Source organism: Botrytis sinoallii, assembly GCF_014898435.1.
Source record: "Botrytis sinoallii strain Bc 23 chromosome Unknown BSIN_012, whole genome shotgun sequence".
NCBI classification, from domain to species: Eukaryota; Fungi; Ascomycota; class Leotiomycetes; order Helotiales; family Sclerotiniaceae; genus Botrytis; species Botrytis sinoallii.
This window is the reverse complement of record NW_024066039.1, coordinates 1594287-1612580: the sequence shown is the minus strand read 5'-3', so window position 1 is coordinate 1612580 and position 18294 is coordinate 1594287. Positions and strand designations below refer to the sequence as shown.

Here is an 18294-nt window from a genome sequence, read left to right as displayed (position 1 = left end):
TTATTTCCGATGAAGATTGGCAAGTACACTCCTGCAGTTCCAAGTCTAGGTACACAAATCTCTGCAACAAAGCCATGGGCTGGATTTGTTTGGAAGTCTCGAGGAAGTCCAGAAAATGATCCCGTGAAATACTTTCCTGGTGGATACAAGAAGGAGATTGAGAGACGAGAAAAGGAAGATGTCAAATCAAGCAATGAAGATATCAGTTCAACATGCGTTGATATTGAGGGCTGGGTAGCAAATGCCACTACTACTACCGATGCTTCGAAGGGATTGGATATTCTAGACTGGAGGGGCACTATGGACACAAGCCTGAATTCTTTAGCTCGCTTGGCAATGGCCTCGGAATCGGACTCATACGTAGCATATGAGAAGCCTAACGCCGAAAGCTTGGAACCATACGATTCATCAAGAGACAACAGCCAACCTCAGTGTTCCTCCTCCTCCGGCAAAATATAGAGGTATTCCCTCAGAGTTAGAGAGAAACCTGCTAAGTGGTACGTGAGGTTTGATGTGCCAGAGCCAAATTTCCTGCTAATATATGCATAGGGGAGCTTCATTCATTTAACGGATAGAGTTACAACCGAGCCTAGTACTACGCAGTCGTGTCTTCTTGATTCTGCAATTGATGCGGAATTGGCGAATTTTGATTGGAACGCATTGAGACACAAAGCTACGGAGAATACGCTTGTTGATATTAGCTCAAGTCCAACTAGATCCCCTAATTTGAGGATATTTGATACGGCAGACGGCTCTGATGCTTTAGGCGCTCAACAGTTTAACGGCCTTAGAACCACCAGCCCTATCATCATCGCTGAGGTCGCTGGCATTGCCACAGCTTCCGGTCGGAAGAGCTTGAGAGCTTGATGAATTTGGCACCTGCTTCGATGAGAGGCTCAACATCGAATCCTAGTAATGAGTTCTTGAACTCAATGGCATATCCCGAACTGCCAGGATCGAAGCCTACTTTGATGTCTCCTAACAATTGGCCAATATTACCCTCTCCCCAACGCGAGGGCTCCTCAGAGTCAAAAGCTCGTCGCAAAAATCAATTGCCGCAGGCCTCGCCGTCAAAAAGAGGATGAGACTCGTACTCGAGTTTTCCACAAGACCATGGGTCAAAAGGCATCAATCAAAAAAGAAGTGACAAAAGCCGGCCATTGTGCCAATGCCGCAGGAGTCATTCCTGAAAAACTTCGAATTAATGTTTAGTGATTGATGTCGCCAGTAAGAGGCTTTCGCGGCGAGGTCAAGGTGCACATAGACTTTGGTAGAATCTTACTGGGTAATCTCCCGGTGAAGATTTGTTTCGAAAGAGGAACAGAACAAACCATATGATGAGGACTTTATTATTCCACATCTGTACCCCCGATCGGCGCCAAACTTAGGGAGGGAGATGGCCCTGAAGTTGCGTTCACCAATATCCTAACAGCGTTGGAAGCCGATACCACCTTCCTCTTTAACCTCAAAAACAATGAAGGTGTTCGTCTCTGGTCCGAGAAGTGTTCCGAGTGGAAAGTTACTATGAGTTCACATGCCTAGAATTACGTACTGACAAATTATTTACCATTGAGATCGATGCAGAGACCTTCGAAACCTACATTGTGGTGTTGAAAAGATGCGGCGGAACGTATGTCCATGGTACAATGCGTCACTGGGATCTGCAGCTTAATGTCGAGGGAATTGAAGACGAAGAAGATATCCGAAGTAACTGGCCTGGTTATGACGAGCTAGCTACAGAGATACAACGAACCCTCTACATTCCGTGAGTTTGAAATACCAATCGAGTAGGAACTCGAACTGACTTATATGTTCTAGTCCTGGAAACGAGAAACCAAATCACGCCCTTAAACTTCCGAAGCATATAATGGACCATTTCATTGTCTATCATCTTAAGATTCGCAAGACTAGAAGTTATATCAGTCCTGATGGAAACTCTAAACTGAATATCACAGAGGTGGATAAATCTCGTGGTCACGAATTGCAGGTTAAAGATCAAGGAATCTTGGTGTATGTTTTCCAAGAGGAGAAAAGAGATCTCAACGTCGAGACGAATTGGCAAGAAGTTTCCATTACATCTGTGGCGATGGACAAACTTCTTGAACAGAATATGACACTCGAGCTTGGCGAGGAGGTACAATGGACGGTTCAAGATCTGGCAGCAAGAAAGTTTCTAACACTCTTATCAAACCCGCATGTACCATGTTAGCGCAGATGGACGGTGTTGGTTTCTATAACGATGGTCAGGATCTCGGTCAAGTCTTCAAGTCTTAGATATTGATCTAATTATGCTGCTATATCTGAAAGCTCCTGAATAGAACATTGGTCCCTCAAAGCTTCAGATAATGAATGCGTGGTGTTTCGCGCCTAGAGACAGAATTGATGGGAATGGACTATTAGGAGTCGAATAATGCGGGCGTTATCATAGGAATAAGCGGTGATATTAGTAGTCATTGATTTTCTCATTGAAATGTTGACGGGAAATTTATGATCTTCGAGGCGAGATGAAAAATTACAAGATACACTTGCTTTATCATCTAAAAACTTCAAATTGCTTGCAATCGTACTTAATAAGCAGCCGGAATCGAGTCCCGTGTGAAAATGATTATGTACTAAGCTCGAATATGGGTTTTTAACACCGGATGCAGAAGTGAAATGAAATGGCCTCCCATCGTAAGATTTTGTGCTCAAGTACATACCTAAATCGTGTGATCCTGACCCAACTGAATCGTAGCAATGTAAACAGATGAGATTGCATCTTGTAATACGAGGTACCAGCTTGAGAATTCCCACCTGTGTTAATTAGATCTAATAATATGAAGAGGTAATGGAGTGGTATGATATTAGGTGGCGTTGCTATTGATGAGGTTACAATTCGGCGTGCAAGTGAAGCCGAAAATTGTGGAAATTTTGGCGATAAGGAGATAATTGATGACCTACGTCATTGTGAAATAGAGAGAGAGGGAGCATTCCACCCCCTCCTTCATTCATCAACGGTCTTTTCACCACCTTGTTCAATCTCAATATTCGCAACGACAATACATTTTAATCAACCTACTTGCGAACAATCTGTAACTGTTTCTCAAAATTCAAATGTCAGAAGATATACAAGTCATGTCGAAAGCGACTTTTGACCTTCTGGCGAAAGTCAAAAAGATTGTGCCACCAATGCTCAGCAAATTTCACAAAGGTACCTACATCTTTAATTATTGCGTAAATATACAATCAGTTGACACATGTAAGGACAAATGGGTAGGATAGCTGTTATTGGAGGCAGTGAGGACTACACCGGCGCGCCATATTTTTCCGCAATGGCGAGTGCAAGACTCGGCGCAGACATGGTACGAGTTTCCCTACCATCTCTCACCTCGATAGCGATTTAACTAATATTGAAATGTATAGAGCCATGTCATCTGCGAACCTGGCGCAGCACAAGTCATCAAGACGTACTCTCCGAATCTCATGGTTCACCCGCTGATGCGACAATCTTCGCATGCGAAGATGACGGAATCGGCGAGCTCGATCGCGCAGAGTGTTATTGATATGCTCCCGCGATTGCATGTGATAGTTGTGGGACCGGGATTGGGACGAGATAAATTGATGCAGGAAACGTGTGCGAAGGTTCTTGAGGCGGCGAGGGAGAAGAATATGCCGTTTGTGTTGGATGCGGATGGATTGCAGCTGGTGCAGACGAAACCGGAATTGGTGCAAGGGTATAAGGAGTGTATATTGACGCCGAATGTTGTGGAGTTTGGGAGACTGTGTAAGAGTAAGGGGATTGATGTTGAAGGGTTGGATGGGGCGGAGGGAGCGGAGAAATTGGCGAGGGCGTTTGGAGGGGTTACGGTTATACAGAAGGGGTCGCGGGATTATATTTCTAATGGGGAGAAGACGTATGTGAGTGATATTGAAGGAGGGCTGAAGAGAAGTGGTGGACAAGGTGATACGTTGACTGGTAGCCTGGCAACGTTCTTGGGGTGGAGAAAGGCGTATTTGGATAGATTATGGGAGCATGAGGGAGACATTGATGACATTGAATCATTAGCATTGGCGGCTTTTGGAGGCAGTAGTATCACAAGAGTAAGAATTCCCAGAAATAGTCCCCACTTGCAAATACTAATTTAATATAGGAATGCTCGAGGCTGGCCTTTGCCAAAAAGGGTAGAAGTCTACAAGCCAGTGACCTTACTGAAGAAGTGTATGCCGCATTTATAAATCTTCTCGATTCCGATGACTCAGCTGCCAAGTTGTAGATGCAGAAAATGTAGAAGAAATAATATAGTATATTTTACCAAACATGCACGTGCAAGAGGGGTGAGAATTGGATCAATCTTCCCGCCTTTGAGCGAATGAATAGCGAGACTAGTACACAAATAGATGGAGCTAAATTACAGACGTGCAACGAAAAGACCAGTACCGACCGGGTCAGCAGTACGGCTGCGAGAACTTCCCATAAGGGAAAAAAGGGTTGCACAATGGTATTGATGGCCTCTCGATAGTGTCGACTTAGCTTCCATGGTTTAGGATCCCCAGAGTGTGGTTGGTAGCCTCTTGCGGAAGGGGATCCGGGGTTCTTGGGTGGGTTGAAACAGGGCTGGGGATGTTTCATGGGTGTTCCTGTTCGTGTTGGGGGTGAGCTCCAATAGGATTGCTTCCGATCAGATGAAACTTCATGAGGTGTGGCGTGGATGTCGGCTGATATTGATTGATCTTTGGAGAGCCTTGTAATTTTGGAGGCTTTTGTGGATGGGGTTTATTTCTTCCGGTGGGGTGTGAGTGGTTGATCTGGGGAGGCTTGCTTGGGGGTAAGCTATCTATTGTTAGGTTTGGGTTTGCTTTTTCTCGGAAGGATCGTTCCGTGAGATTCTTCAAGGCAGTTTGATGTTGTTTGAATATCTATATATGTCAGCTGTAGGTACTGCGAGACTGCCTGAGAAAATATCAGACTTTCCTGCGATATCCACTGTGAAGTTCTCTTTAAATAGAGAAACATTCAAGCTGACCAGTGTAGACTTTTAGAGACGAGGGCAAGAGAAAGAGTTCGACAGTATATATACGACAAAACGACAACGACATTTTATTCAATACCTAATGATTATTGTTGAATTAATATTTTTACCTCTCATCGTATTTTATTCTCGTTATTTTCGAATCAAATTCTCGCTCAAAGGCTGAGAATAGGTGGCTCGCCAGCTCTCTGGTGACCATGGCCCAATTGCTGGAAAGATCCTCTTTCAACTATTTGATGTGAGAAGTCTTGCGCGAGGTATTCATAGGAACGTCGTAGGGCTTTTTAGCTGTCCATTCACTCATTCTTCTTTATCACTGATTTGATTCATCTGGGGTTTCGACGGTATCTCGGAGTAAATGACGGGTTCTCGGATCGTGTGAGATCTTGGCATCTTTGCTCCGCCCTCTGGATATATTGAAGGCTCAGCTGATATCAGGTCATTGGTGTTTGTTTGCTCGTGTATGAATCGGCCTTCACAGCAGTCTTCAGTTAGGCTTCTGGAAGCCTTGTCGGTTAGTGGATGTATATTGCTTGAAGTTGCTAAAGCTGTGCAGTCATGATAGTACAAGGTAAGAAAAATGTAAGATTGGTCAAGAAAGGATGGATGGTGATATTATCTCAACCCTGCCGTGAGAGGAAACACAAGATATTGCCATCTGAAACAAGATTCATAACTTCGATATCGAATCTGGGCCCCGGAAGAAAAGTCAGATTTTTAAGTATCGTTGGCACCATAGATGGAGAGTAAATTGGAACTTGGGGAGTGCAATGAATGGAGTTGAGAGCCTCGAGGTGACGGTGTAACGACTTTGGCGACATGAATGAGTTGTAGAACAATGTGTGACTCTCGTTTTCTTGGTAGGGGTATGCAAAGGAAGCATGAATAGATCTGCTAGCTGTGTACCTAGGTAATCATGTGAGGGCTTTCTCTAATTCTGGGAACGAAGCATCTCCACAATAGAATGGATATTGTTATGTTATCGTCATAAATTACCAATTTTCGAGCTCACCGGCGGCCTATGTTCTTCCAAGGAATGATTAGTACTCGCATTTTTGACAGAGTGATCCGAGATATACTACGCACAGGCATAGCGCTATAGCTGGTGACCAATAGGAAGCTACACTGCAACATGGGACTTGTGTGGGGTAGATAATTGACCCCGCGAATCTTATCTACCCCTCTCTCTACGTTTGGCAGAATCATTTCATGGGCGTACGGAATGAATCCATGATGTTATTGTACTACCGGCGGTCCCCCGCACTGTTACTTATGGCTCCTGCTAGAACTTCAGATCATAAAGTCCTTCCTCCAACCTTTTCAGCGAAGCACATCCACTGTTTATACAATCCCCAGAACTCGCTTCAGATCACAGCTTAAAGTTAAAATGGCAAGCAGCACTGCAGTTACCAGAGATTATGGAAAGAGAACGGTCATTGTTACGGGATCTGCAAGGGGAATGTGAGGTCTCAGAAGCTTCTTCGGAAAGTCTCAACCAGTTAACGAGTAAATAGTGGCAAGGCCATCGCAATTAGGCTGGCAGAGGATGGCTTTGACGTTTGTATAAATGATATTCCTGCAAATCAAGCTGGTATCGACGAGGTTGGTATTCGGAAAACACTCTATGGTCTGCAGAATACTAAAAGGTTTTAAGGTGGTGGAAGAAATCCAGGGCATGGGCCGAGCATCCTATGGCCACGCCGCAGATGTGTCTAAACTGTCTGAGGTCGAAGGTCTCATTGAGGCTTCAGTTAAGAATCTAGGAAACTTGAATGTCATGATTGCAAATGCCGGGATTGCACAAGTTAAGTCGCTCTTATCACTATCTGAGGACGAAGTTCGGAAGATGTTTGACGTCAATGTCTTTGGAATTTTCAATTGTTACAGCGCTGCTGCGAAGCAAATGATCAAGCAAGACGGAGGTGGAAAGATAATTGGTGCTGCCAGGTATGTCCAAAGCAAATCGAAATTAAATCACTTGATTATTTATTGAGTGATTTCCTAGTATCGTTGCTTTCAAGCCATTCGCCATGCTTTCCCACTACAGTGCTTCAAAGTTTGCCGTGAGAGGTTTCACTCAAGCCTTTGCTATGGAAATGGCAGAACATAAGATCACTGTCAATGGCTACGCACCGGGCATAGTTGGCACTGCCATGTGGGATTTGATTGATGAGGAGCTGGGAAAGACGAAAGGTGTTAAGAAAGGAGAAACGATCAAGAAGTATACTGATGATCTCATCTTACTTGGAAGAACGAGCGTTCCAGAAGATGTGGCCAAATGTGTTAGTTATCTGGCAAGTCCAGATAGCGATTATATGACAGGACAAACGTTGGTCATTGATGGCGGAATCGTGATGAATTGATCAACAGAAGCGCTGTATCTATCTTCTTTAATACTATTTATTACCTATTACCATTGTACAAATGAATAAGTATTTACACTTTATAATCTTCTTCGAGGCTTGCCTAAGTGACAATCTTCCAGTATACTAGCTGGATACAGCGAATTATGTTCTTGTAGTAATTCTGTGATCTCAGAGCATCATGGAATTACTAATAAAGCCATGAATGAATCAAGTCATACAAGACAATACAACTCTGTACTGTAGCTAGGTTGATTCAGGTCAGCATTGGAAAGTTCTTTGTGAATGTATACAGCAACTGGTGCCGCAGAGTTCACCAAATCATTGTTCTTCAATTACCAGGAACGGTATTCACTATGTAAGAGTGGTTCGAGGACTTAGTTAGATCAGAAAAAAGGCCGAAAGATTGGGAAAAAACGTTATGTGACAGGAGTAGTGAATTTGAGCTGCAGCACAATAGCCTCGGATGTCAAAGACCCGGGTATAAATACAAAGCAAACTCTTGTGAAGAAACAAAAAACTTTCACAAATCTACCGGCTTGATTTACAGAACTTGATATTTTTATACAAAGATTGGATTCCAGGAGTTTGTTGGACTTTCACCTACTTCACCTATCTGATCTAGTATAAGATTAATCTTCAGTTACAACTCACCTCACTCACCATTCAAAAAGAAAATATGCTAAAACTTTCTCTCCACAGAACCTTGTCTATTCAAACCCGTTCACACCTAAGAGATATCACTTTGAAACCAGAACAGCAATGCCGCTGCTGGAAGATGAATCCACTACGGTTGAGAATGACGAGTCGACTTCAGAAATCGTAAAACTATCAGACCGCGACAAAGCTAGACAGGAGAGAATAAAGAAACGAGAGAAACGAAAGAGGAGGTTCTGTTGATCGTGTATGGCATCAAGAGCACAGAAGTGGAGCAAACGGAAGCGGATGAAAAATATGGAAACTTTCCTTGTGCGCAACCAAGCCCTCTGAGAAAATGTTGGACTCTTGTTGCGGAGGACAGTAAGGTACCCGAGTGTGGGGGCGAGGGTAGTGATTGACACCCACTGGGGGATTTTTACGGACGAGGCGGATTCGGCGACTTGGTTGGAGATAAACATCGAGGGTTACAGGTAGGAAGACTGGTGATGTGGTTGGAATACAGTAAGGCATAGGTTGGCATAGGTGGTAAACATTGCACAATTTGAGAAGCATTCGAAGCTTCGTGCAATCTTTTGGCTAGTTCATGATTGTGCTGTGCTTGACGTGTGTGCAGATGGAAATTGATATCCTATGACAGAGGTAGAGGTACATTAACTTTCCTCTACCTGTGTTTGTTATATACATTTCTATCTAATGGCTTTCTTAAACTCCCAAATCTTCAAAGGTTCGATCACAATTCATCGCTGCAGAAATTGGGCAGTAGTTTGTCGTTTCATCGATTTCGAGGGTCTGTTCATTCTCATGTTAACATCTATTGCTGCCTTTGATAGATTCTATTAGTCTACAATGGTATGCAATTGATGTTCAGAAGTATCGGTTAAGTGTGTCTCATAGATTTGGATGAACTTGTTTTGAGATGTTGAACAATTACTTTTGTGAGCGAGCCATTTGAGATCGAGCTAGACCTGAGACCCACGTGGTTCCCTAGAGCTTTTGGGTTATGGTAGGGGCAAGTAGCGCCTGGTCCACCAGCCAAATAGCGATGAGAGTTCAATAAGATGTCATGTCTTTCATTGACTCCATACAAGATCAATTCCATAGGTACGATACTAGACTTTTTGGCACGTATACTAGGTCAATAAGCGAAAAGTTTTTTCCACTAACATTGTCTAGCCCCTTGAGAGCTCCAATAACCGAATTATTGGTGATGCTAGTAGTATCTAGCCAAGTTTTAGTACCCCAAACCAAAACGTGACGTGTGTTAGCTTTTCGTTTCCCATCTTCTTAAATACAGTAAGATTTCCACTGCAAAATCATTTTGAAAAGTATTCTACATTCATCGATACACAATGACCAACAGCGAAAATAAAAGAGCAAAGATGACTTCCGATAGGGTAGATGATACCAACGAGGCAGTAAGTTACTCGAACTTTTCATCTCTCCTTCGCCAGTTCCCATGACAGCTTGAAAAGACGTTGCCATCTTGATGAAGCAAAAATACTGATCGAAGACATTATAGGTTGCCGTCGGCAAATTGCCAGATGGTGCGAGCGACAAAAGTAACCTCGACGATTCCCTCAAGGATACGACAAATCTTCGGATTAATATCAGTGGAGTAGCCGATTGCGGAATGAGCCATTTCGATCGTGTGTTCTACAAGAAATTGAATATGGCAATAGAAAAAGAAGCAAAAGAAAAGGTGAGCGTCTTACGACTAAAAATAGCCACACAAAATGAATTGACAGAGTAATAGGTCGAGGATTCTAAGTTACGAGAAGCATTATTGTGGCCAGGTGGTGAAGAGTGGAGAGTCAAGAGCCAGACTCCGTTGTGGGTCAAGAAACAGTCTCCTTTGAGAGAAGTCATGTTCCCATAGGAAAGACGGGGAGGAGAGAGTATGGGGGAATTCACAAGACCGCCGATAAAGATGCTTTGATAATTATATCGGATGTATAAATGGTAAAAAACGGATGCACGGTTATGATGCAGAGTATGAGTACCAGTGATTTTATCACATTCTACGACGCATCTCAGGTCACCCTGACTAGATAGCGGAATTCAGTTCATAATTTCTCCATTTGCTTCTGGGCCTCAGTGAGGATCTTCTGTGATACAAAAAGGCGGCACCGTGTGAGCTTGGAGGATTGTTGCATCCATAGCCGTATACCTTCTATCGTCGATTTGTGAATCTCGACATTTTGATGTGTAAAACACTCCTTCATACTGCGTCATGACTACTGCTACACAAAACCGTTACATCCTTGTGCTTATTTGCTCCATAAGATCTCCTAACATAAATTGCTTACCAATAAGTTTTAGATATACAGCTACCTGACCAGTAAAGCAAAAGGGTTTTCGAAATACGGCTAGTACCAATGATTGGAATTAGTGTGGCACCCTTCATCTACTCACACATATTTAAATTTCTCATTACGTGAATCAAATTATAATATAAATAAACCAATTCACTACAAAGCAATGTTTTTTGAACTCAAACACTTTAAAAAACGAATATCAGGCCACTGACTCTCTACTTTCGAACAACTGTTTACAACAACTTAACACACCTGCAACTAATTAGTAGATCAACGATCTATATTGAGACATCTACCACTATATCTATTAAGATATATACAGCGGCTACCCCTAACTCACAACAGAAAATCGTTCCACCTATGTCTTTAGCGAACTTATTACCACCAATGACCAAATCCTGGGCCGACGAAGCCAACGACGAATTCGAAGAGCAATGCATCGATGCTCCACCTACTAGACACTTTGTTGATACATCTAAATTTAATAGTGAGACAGCTATAGGAGAAGGATCTGATTTCAGAGACTACGAGGTATGGATAATTCACAACTGTTTGATTGCACTTTTAATGTTAAATACTCCAGACTATTGATTTCTCTGATGACGAAGATACCATGGACTCTTACGATTACGCATTGAAATTTGAGACATTGTCGAATGACGATATCGCTGCTGTAGTCACCGTTCCTGAAGAAATCATTTCTCCCAAGAACAGAAAGCTGGGCACAAACATGACATCCAGAATTCCTAGAGCAGTACCCTACTCTGCCCAATACTCATATACAAATGCATTCCTCGACATCATTCCTGAAATCGAAGAATCGAAGGATCAAGACCAAGATAATAATCAAACTACAGCAGTCACCGAGCTTACTCTTGATAACTGGCAGGGCGATTTCCCTATTGTAGTGGACGATTGTGATTTGGGAATTGGTTCGGTTCAAGGCGCTCCTGAACTTGGTGGCTTCGATGTTTGGGATAGTGATTCGTGCTACAGTTCTCGTTCAGAGCTTGAGGAGGTTGAAGAAGAGGTTCAAATTGATCACCCATTGATGGGAAAAAACGTGGTTTACATTCAAGTGTCCTTCACGACAGTAAAGGCTAGCGAATATGAAGCTCATCCTACAAGATTGTTCTATCGTAGTTCGGTAAGTCTGCATGTTTCTTGATTTCGTATACTTGATTCAGGTTTTAAATCGCCTTAAATTATGATAATAGCTGATTCCCATCATTTCATTTGAAACCTCGTCACCCTGTGTGGTACTGACAATCTGACTTCATAGGAACCAACAACTTGGGGTTGGACTCCATCAAATTTAAGACACTGCCAGACAGTCATTCGTGAAGAGGGATCTAGATGCTATATCTAGGCTGCACGCAAGGAAGATAGTATGTGAAGAGAGGGCTTTCCTTATCTAGCGCAATAATTTTCACGGCAGGGGTTAGAGATGAATTCCAGTTAAATAACTTTGATGAAGTAGAAAGACCAATTTTCAACTTGATTGGAATTGGGAAATATTATGACAGAGACAGAGCGATAGGACGGTGAAGTTAGGGTCTTAGGCGAGGTTGAATATATTAGTTACTTTTAGGATTATTGAGATAGCCTGCAATTTGAAAGATTCATATTATTATCCGCTCCTTCCTTGTTGATAGTGATTGTTGCCATTTTTTGCCATTTTTTCTTAGCTTACTTGAACTCCGGCAGATGGATCTTAATAATATCGTACGTACGGCAGTGACCTTAATTCACTATTTTTATTTCGATAGACTAAAAGCTGGACATTAATATGTGATTACAGGTTTTGCGGTTTTTACGGTTCTCACAGTATCCTACCAAGTTACCAAGATCATCAACTTGAATGTGCGATATGTTTCTATCTATATCAGCTACTTTCCCGCCCTCGAAAAAATCCAGAAAGCCATCCATTCTCACTTACTTTCTACAAGACCCCGGGCGCAGACAAATCAGAAACAAATCGCACTCACAAGAAAAATATACCATTAAAATGTTCTCACCTCAAATCTTGCGCGCTATTGGATGGCGCACTGTCAAAAATACAGACTACGATGGCGCAGTCCTTGTTGGAGGTTTGGAAAATGAACTTAGACATTTTGGGATCCGGATGAAGAACGCGATTCCTGGTCATATCCCGAACCAGTGAAACCATGTCCAGTAAGTTAATTTGCCAAGGAAAAATTGAAGGAGCCAGTTGGGATCATGTGCGATCACATGCTAACTAGTCTCGCAACAAATAGTATACCCACGAAGGCGCAAGAGCTATTGCAGCAGAAGAAAAGAAGAAAAAACAAGAAAAGCTCAGAGCCGCTCGCAGAGCCGCAATCTTAGGAATCTCTAACTATGAGAACGATACAAGCCATGCCGACATTGATGAGGCAGTTGGGAAGTTTGAGGAAGACGAGGAAGATGGCTGTACAGTCGAGGGGAGTGACGAACCACTTGAATTCTGCGATGATTGGTTTTCAAGACCTTTACCACAAGAACATGGCACACGTGAAGCAAAAGCTGGTGATGGCTCAAAGCGTTGCAATCTTCTGCAGGGAGAAATCATTGACGAAGAAAAAGATTCTGATAGATGTGGATGGGATACAGCAGGAATGGCGACGGAATCGATCCAAGATTTGGGCGTCCTCACATATGAAGAGGATGCTGATAGCGATTTTGATTCCTATCTCGGGGATAGCTTTGTCTCAATGTTCGAGGAGGAAGCTGCGGTTTCACCAAATCAAACTTGCAAAGAAGAGTGCTCTTGTGGATGCAACTCGGAATTTGTCGAGATCGACGACACAAACACAATGCATGGCTTGAATGGAGTTGAGAAGACGGGGTCTTCGGCTCGGGCTGTTATTGCAGCTCAACCGGGGCTTTGGCGATCAATGATTGCTTGCAGACCATTTGAAAGAGCACGTCGTCCGCATATTGTTATGCCGGGAAGTTTGGCAGGCGGTCTAAATATGTGGGCGACTTTGCGAGAATCGAAATGGGTTCGAACTGCGGAGCAAGATATGACACTCAAGAAATATGCTCGTTGTTATAAGTCTATATCTTCTTTCCTAGAAGCTTAGACTAAGAGATTCTCTCCACTATCCGCATAATCCTGAGTTAATTTACGAGTGGCATATAATCGTGCCTGCCATTTGAATTTAATTTAATGACTTAGCTTTTAGGATAGGGTGAAAGAGCAAAAAGCAATAATTATATTTATTAAGAATAGATTGAGTTGATACCCGAGAAGCATCGCAGAATTCTCGCTGTGAGAATTCTGACATTGAGTGATGAATCGATACCCTTGTCAATTGAAAATAAGTCAATGATTGTCTATGGTTAGAAAGTAGACTGGAATTATGCCAACTAATCTACCTTGGAGGAACTTCTTCATGACAGTCTCATAACTCGTTTTATCAAAATTGTCTTTGGGAACATCCTAGTTTTCGAAACAATCTGTGATAGGGATAAATGTTTGGCCATTAATTATTACTAAATATCAAAGTCAGAGATTTTAATGCTGTCAAAAGTTCTTTGTACATGCCTATGGAAAGAGTTTGAAGCTACCTGAATGTATAGATGTGTATCCATTGTCTGAAATTTGAGAGTAACATAAATGGATGGTCAGATATGAATGGGAAGGAGTTAAACATAGGGCTGGATGTCAAGATGTCACGAGGATCTTGGCATAGGTAATTGAAAGATTAAGTTTTTAGTTACATTTACCTAGTTTAGCTCAGTGACTAGTACTCATTAGCTCTTTCAAAGGCCAGTACAAATAGTATTTGAATTCTGATACCAACCTAAAAGAGCTTTCAGAAGTATTCTCAATCGCATAGCTTTCAAAAATACCTTCATAATCACCTTAATCACATCATTAATTGTCTCATATATCCATATTATAGAAAACTAGTCTTATCAACAAGCAGTAATGACGATCGAAACGAGAAACATTTCCTCAACCAATTTCGCAACTACCGATGAGAATATGGCTATATCTAAAGAACCTGAGTCTAAGACCAATTCACTCGGTTATGTTCTTGAAATGATACTCCCAAGAGAGTATGCGGAGTTCGAATATCGAGAAAGTGTAGTTTCATGGAGGAATATGCGAAGATCCATCATGTGGCTACTTGTAATTGATACTGCCAGATACTTTGCTATCCCAAAGGAGATAGTGAGTCCGGAGGTGATCAGATGTCGTTTTCTTGTTTGCCAAGGTCCCCATATGTTTGAAGATTGTTACTGTGAATGGTGTGATGGAACACCAGAGACGGGAGAGCAAGGCAGTGGACCGGCGAGAATGAAGCCTGGCTGTAGGCGAAAGTATCTTAATGATACCCAGGATCCACTATACTATTGAGAAATAGCGGGAGAGGGTCAAGTGAAGAGGGTGAGTTGATTCTATTTTTACAGGACTGGGAGATGAGTGCTCATTCTTAACTTAGTAGAAGCTACATCATTTGAGAAGGAATATCACGATAGTATTGCCGAGCATTTCAGCAAAATAGATAGCACAGCGAGGTTTGAAAGAAGCTATTCTTGGGACGTTGGGGTAGATCAATCCATAGCGAGGCATTTCTTAGTTCAGGACAGTCCACATAATATATATCTTCAACCCACCACATCAAAGAATTATGCAATATGTGACAATGAGAGAAGTCCGTGATAAGTTTACAGAAAATAATTGAGATATGTGTGCTCACGTTTGTTCAATGTCCCATCAATTATCACAATTAACCGATCGCATTTGGAAACACCCAACTAGATTATGAAAACCACAAACCAAACCTAGAAGCTCGATGGAACAAATCTTTCTCGCATTTGAAACAGATTATATTACGGTGAAGATAAGTAGTCCAGGCTAGAACCGAACCATTCACTAGCTTTAGATTGGCCATTGACTAGAGATACTGGCCCTTTCTGGGCGACTGCGCTAATCATAGAGCCACTAATGATAGATATATAAGAAGCGAGAATAATTTTTGTGAAAATCTTCAATAGAAATCTCATTGATCAAATCTAGCGTAAAATCCCATTTTACCACGACATCTCGAAGAAACTTACAAATCACAAGTCAGACTTATATTTGAACTCGAAACCGAAAATGGATCGAACCAATACGACCAAGGTGGAGCTCTTCGAGGAGCAAGATGAAGTACGTATCATCGTAGAAAAGTTAAAGGAAAAGATACGAACTCAAGGTTCCATTGAAGCTTCGTGCGACGAAAGCTTAAGAGTTCAGCCTTCAACATTCATCACAACCGACAGAATATCACTCCCACCGGCACCAATTAAGTCTTCAACTTCTAAGGAATGCAGAGAAACACTACTACTACCAGTCTCAGTGCTTGCGGCGCGCTTTTCGAAAAACAGTCGGGTACACAAGGCTTTGCTCGCTCGCAAGAGAAGGCTGCAACGCCACGGGATCACAATAAGCGTTCGTTTGGCGACTGCAACAGAGAAGTCATTGAAACACAGGTGTCGGAAATTTAGCCACTTCGATGGTCGCAAGGATACATTGAGTCACATGAGTTCTGATGGCATGAAAGATTTTTTCAGAAGAGTGGTTGGTGTGAGAATATACTACATGATGGAAATAAGAGGATGGTGGTTTCTACAAAAACTATCTTGAATGCATAAGAAATTTGAGGAAGGTACTGGGTGGTGGAGGAAGTCACAGATATGGAACTGCATTCTAGGATATTTCACAATGTAGTTAATAAGCTGGCGGAATAGGAAATTGTGAATCACAAACTTCACTTCACTTCATCACTCTTTCCTCCAATCACACAGTTTATTGACTTTTGAATTTCATGTAAATTGTTAATCTAGTTTATTTGTGGTATTATCATCAATGACACTGCTGTAAATTGTTCAAATCCTTTCAAGACATACCACAGACTACCTCATGTATCAATTCATAAAATCATTTTTATTGTGTTGCTTTTGGTATTGTTTTCTGAAAGACAAAATTACAGCAATGATCTTGTTTAACTATCATAAGAGAGATTCAACTGCGCCAATTCGGAACAGGATATCACAAGACTAACTTGGGGACGACAATTCACCTCTCAATATTCACTCCATGATCAAGCGAGAATTCTCTGAATAAACAGGTTCGTCTCGCACAACCCCTCATTTTCTGTTTTAAACTCTACATCCTCGAAGTGGCACAATCTATCAACTCGACGACAAGTGCAGTGAACATAAGGTGAGCAAACTCCTCACTAACGATATCGTCGTCAAGTTATGCTAATCAGTTTTACAGAAACCCTGGTGGTCTTATGCTGCCAGTTAAACAGCAAGCTGAGACCTCTTGAAAATAAAAACCAATAATCCACCAGCGTCTGCGCCTTCCTTTCAGTCATGTCGAACAAAAATCCCAGTCTCGATCCACAATTGTCCCTTGAGATATCCCTTGAACAATCAAATGTTGAAAGACAAACAACAGAAGTTGAGGCTGCGAATGACAATCAAGTTTTGAATACAAATGAGAATTACAGGCAGGGCAGAAGAACAAATGCATGATTTTCATAGCTTTGGAGGAGCTTTTGGAAATGCTTTGGGTATCAATTTGATGGATATCTCCGAGTTGATGCGCAACAACGATTCCATTCTCAACACAGATCCCGTTCGTAACACCGACTTCATTCGAGAAAACGATTTCGTTATGTCTTCATCGGACCACAACAATATCTCCGAAGATGAGGAAGCATCGGAGTCCGAGTATAGTGACGAGGAAGATTTGGACATGGAAGAGCCTTTGAGGGTTGCCGAAGATGTAGCGCCATTGCTTCTTCGCTCACCTTCATCACCGCCATCATACTCACCACCCCCAACACCATCTTGAGACTTCTGCCAATGTTTACCCTTAGTCCTGGCATTCCCTCAGCCTCAGCAATGCCATTTTTCGATGATCCAACTCGTTACGCAACCAGGATCAACGCCAGAAAAGTTCGCATGCATGATACATGCCTTACGGCTCCAGAAGAAACATTGAGACGATTACCAGGGATATGGTGGCGACGAATCTCAAAGATACCATCATCTCTCAGAAATGCTGGACTCCATATGATATCTTTGATGAGTATTTGGAGAATACATTGGTGGCTGTAAATGATTACGGTGCGGAGGAGGCTGAAGTCGATACGAAAGTTGAAGTCAGCAAATAATTGGAGTACTGGTACTGTCATAGGAAATCTCGTTCGTACGCGGCATGTGCTGGGTGGGGGACCTATTTGATTGTTTTTCATCAGCGTTCATATGTATTCGGAGGTCATTTTTGTACTGGTCGGATGGCAGCTTAATAGACCCACTTTAACTCGCTTAATGATTCCATCCCCTTATCTGACAACGTGCAGTCTGATCAAATTACCAACAACCCAAATATTGGCGCAATTGCTCTCGAAACTCTATACCGGTTAAAGAGATGTATGATCCGACATGAAATGAAGGCGTTCAAGGAATGACTCATTTCTCCAAAGATATTGTTGAGATTACGAATGCACGAACGTCTTTGTCACCCTCAAATCCTGTACTGAAGCTTGAAAATGGTGATATAAAAATTGCGATAATTTCTTCATCTGCAGAATGCTTAGAAATGAGGGCCAGGTAAAACAACTTGACTAAGACATTAAATACGGGAGAAAATGCCAAATCAGAGATCAGCATGGTAAGCTGGTGAAGCTCTCAATAAATTCTGAAAATTGTTACAATAGTGACAATGTGGAATAGAAAAAGGGATTATGAAATTTAAACAATCTAGTTCATTCATCTAGTGCAGTTAGAGAATGTTCTTCTTAAGTTCGCGCCACACAACACCCTTCTACTAGGTAGTAGTCTGAAGGACCGTACGAGGAGGTTATCTTGCTGACGAATTTATATAACAAAGCGGGAGTGTTCATCCACTATAGATCTAGATTTATCGCAATATCAAAG

At 42.1% G+C, this 18294-nt stretch overlaps 11 protein-coding genes across 11 annotated transcripts; all 11 read left to right on the top strand.

Annotated features, from left to right (window-relative positions):
• Nucleotides 1-9: 9 nt before the first annotated feature.
• EAF02_007416 (uncharacterized protein) lies at nt 10-867 on the top strand (the record flags this gene model as incomplete). The annotated part of the gene is made up of 3 exons (XM_038903464.1): nt 10-431; nt 474-501; nt 550-867. The coding sequence occupies 3 exons, from the start codon at nt 10-12 to the stop codon at nt 865-867; spliced, it is 768 nt and encodes a 255-aa protein (XP_038756943.1).
• A 607-nt stretch (nt 868-1474) lies between these two features.
• Nucleotides 1475-2274, top strand: EAF02_007415 (uncharacterized protein; the record flags this gene model as incomplete). Its single annotated transcript, XM_038903463.1, has 4 exons — nt 1475-1493; nt 1543-1765; nt 1819-2134; nt 2215-2274. The coding sequence occupies 4 exons, from the start codon at nt 1475-1477 to the stop codon at nt 2272-2274; spliced, it is 618 nt and encodes a 205-aa protein (XP_038756942.1).
• Nucleotides 2275-3093: 819 nt separating this feature from the next.
• EAF02_007414 (uncharacterized protein) lies at nt 3094-4253 on the top strand (the record flags this gene model as incomplete). Its single annotated transcript, XM_038903462.1, has 4 exons — nt 3094-3190; nt 3244-3341; nt 3403-4080; nt 4131-4253. 4 exons carry the CDS (start codon nt 3094-3096, stop codon nt 4251-4253), a joined length of 996 nt encoding a protein of 331 aa, XP_038756941.1.
• Nucleotides 4254-6396: 2143 nt separating this feature from the next.
• On the top strand, nt 6397-7372 carry EAF02_007413 (uncharacterized protein; the record flags this gene model as incomplete). Its single annotated transcript, XM_038903461.1, has 4 exons — nt 6397-6470; nt 6524-6611; nt 6664-6956; nt 7015-7372. 4 exons carry the CDS (start codon nt 6397-6399, stop codon nt 7370-7372), a joined length of 813 nt encoding a protein of 270 aa, XP_038756940.1.
• Nucleotides 7373-8134: 762 nt separating this feature from the next.
• Nucleotides 8135-8430, top strand: EAF02_007412 (uncharacterized protein; the record flags this gene model as incomplete). Its single annotated transcript, XM_038903460.1, has 2 exons — nt 8135-8194; nt 8224-8430. The coding sequence occupies 2 exons, from the start codon at nt 8135-8137 to the stop codon at nt 8428-8430; spliced, it is 267 nt and encodes an 88-aa protein (XP_038756939.1).
• Nucleotides 8431-9381: 951 nt separating this feature from the next.
• Nucleotides 9382-9908, top strand: EAF02_007411 (uncharacterized protein; the record flags this gene model as incomplete). Its single annotated transcript, XM_038903459.1, has 3 exons — nt 9382-9447; nt 9552-9731; nt 9786-9908. The coding sequence occupies 3 exons, from the start codon at nt 9382-9384 to the stop codon at nt 9906-9908; spliced, it is 369 nt and encodes a 122-aa protein (XP_038756938.1).
• Nucleotides 9909-10707: 799 nt separating this feature from the next.
• Nucleotides 10708-11716, top strand: EAF02_007410 (uncharacterized protein; the record flags this gene model as incomplete). The annotated part of the gene is made up of 3 exons (XM_038903458.1): nt 10708-10878; nt 10931-11494; nt 11630-11716. The coding sequence occupies 3 exons, from the start codon at nt 10708-10710 to the stop codon at nt 11714-11716; spliced, it is 822 nt and encodes a 273-aa protein (XP_038756937.1).
• A 501-nt stretch (nt 11717-12217) lies between these two features.
• On the top strand, nt 12218-13433 carry EAF02_007409 (uncharacterized protein; the record flags this gene model as incomplete). The annotated part of the gene is made up of 3 exons (XM_038903457.1): nt 12218-12430; nt 12457-12522; nt 12606-13433. 3 exons carry the CDS (start codon nt 12218-12220, stop codon nt 13431-13433), a joined length of 1107 nt encoding a protein of 368 aa, XP_038756936.1.
• An 851-nt stretch (nt 13434-14284) lies between these two features.
• Nucleotides 14285-14716, top strand: EAF02_007408 (uncharacterized protein; the record flags this gene model as incomplete). The annotated part of the gene is made up of 1 exon (XM_038903456.1): nt 14285-14716. One exon carries the CDS (start codon nt 14285-14287, stop codon nt 14714-14716), a length of 432 nt encoding a protein of 143 aa, XP_038756935.1.
• A 744-nt stretch (nt 14717-15460) lies between these two features.
• On the top strand, nt 15461-15988 carry EAF02_007407 (uncharacterized protein; the record flags this gene model as incomplete). Its single annotated transcript, XM_038903455.1, has 1 exon — nt 15461-15988. The coding sequence occupies one exon, from the start codon at nt 15461-15463 to the stop codon at nt 15986-15988; it is 528 nt and encodes a 175-aa protein (XP_038756934.1).
• An 858-nt stretch (nt 15989-16846) lies between these two features.
• EAF02_007406 (uncharacterized protein) lies at nt 16847-17206 on the top strand (the record flags this gene model as incomplete). Its single annotated transcript, XM_038903454.1, has 1 exon — nt 16847-17206. One exon carries the CDS (start codon nt 16847-16849, stop codon nt 17204-17206), a length of 360 nt encoding a protein of 119 aa, XP_038756933.1.
• Between the last annotated feature and the right edge of the window lie 1088 nt (nt 17207-18294).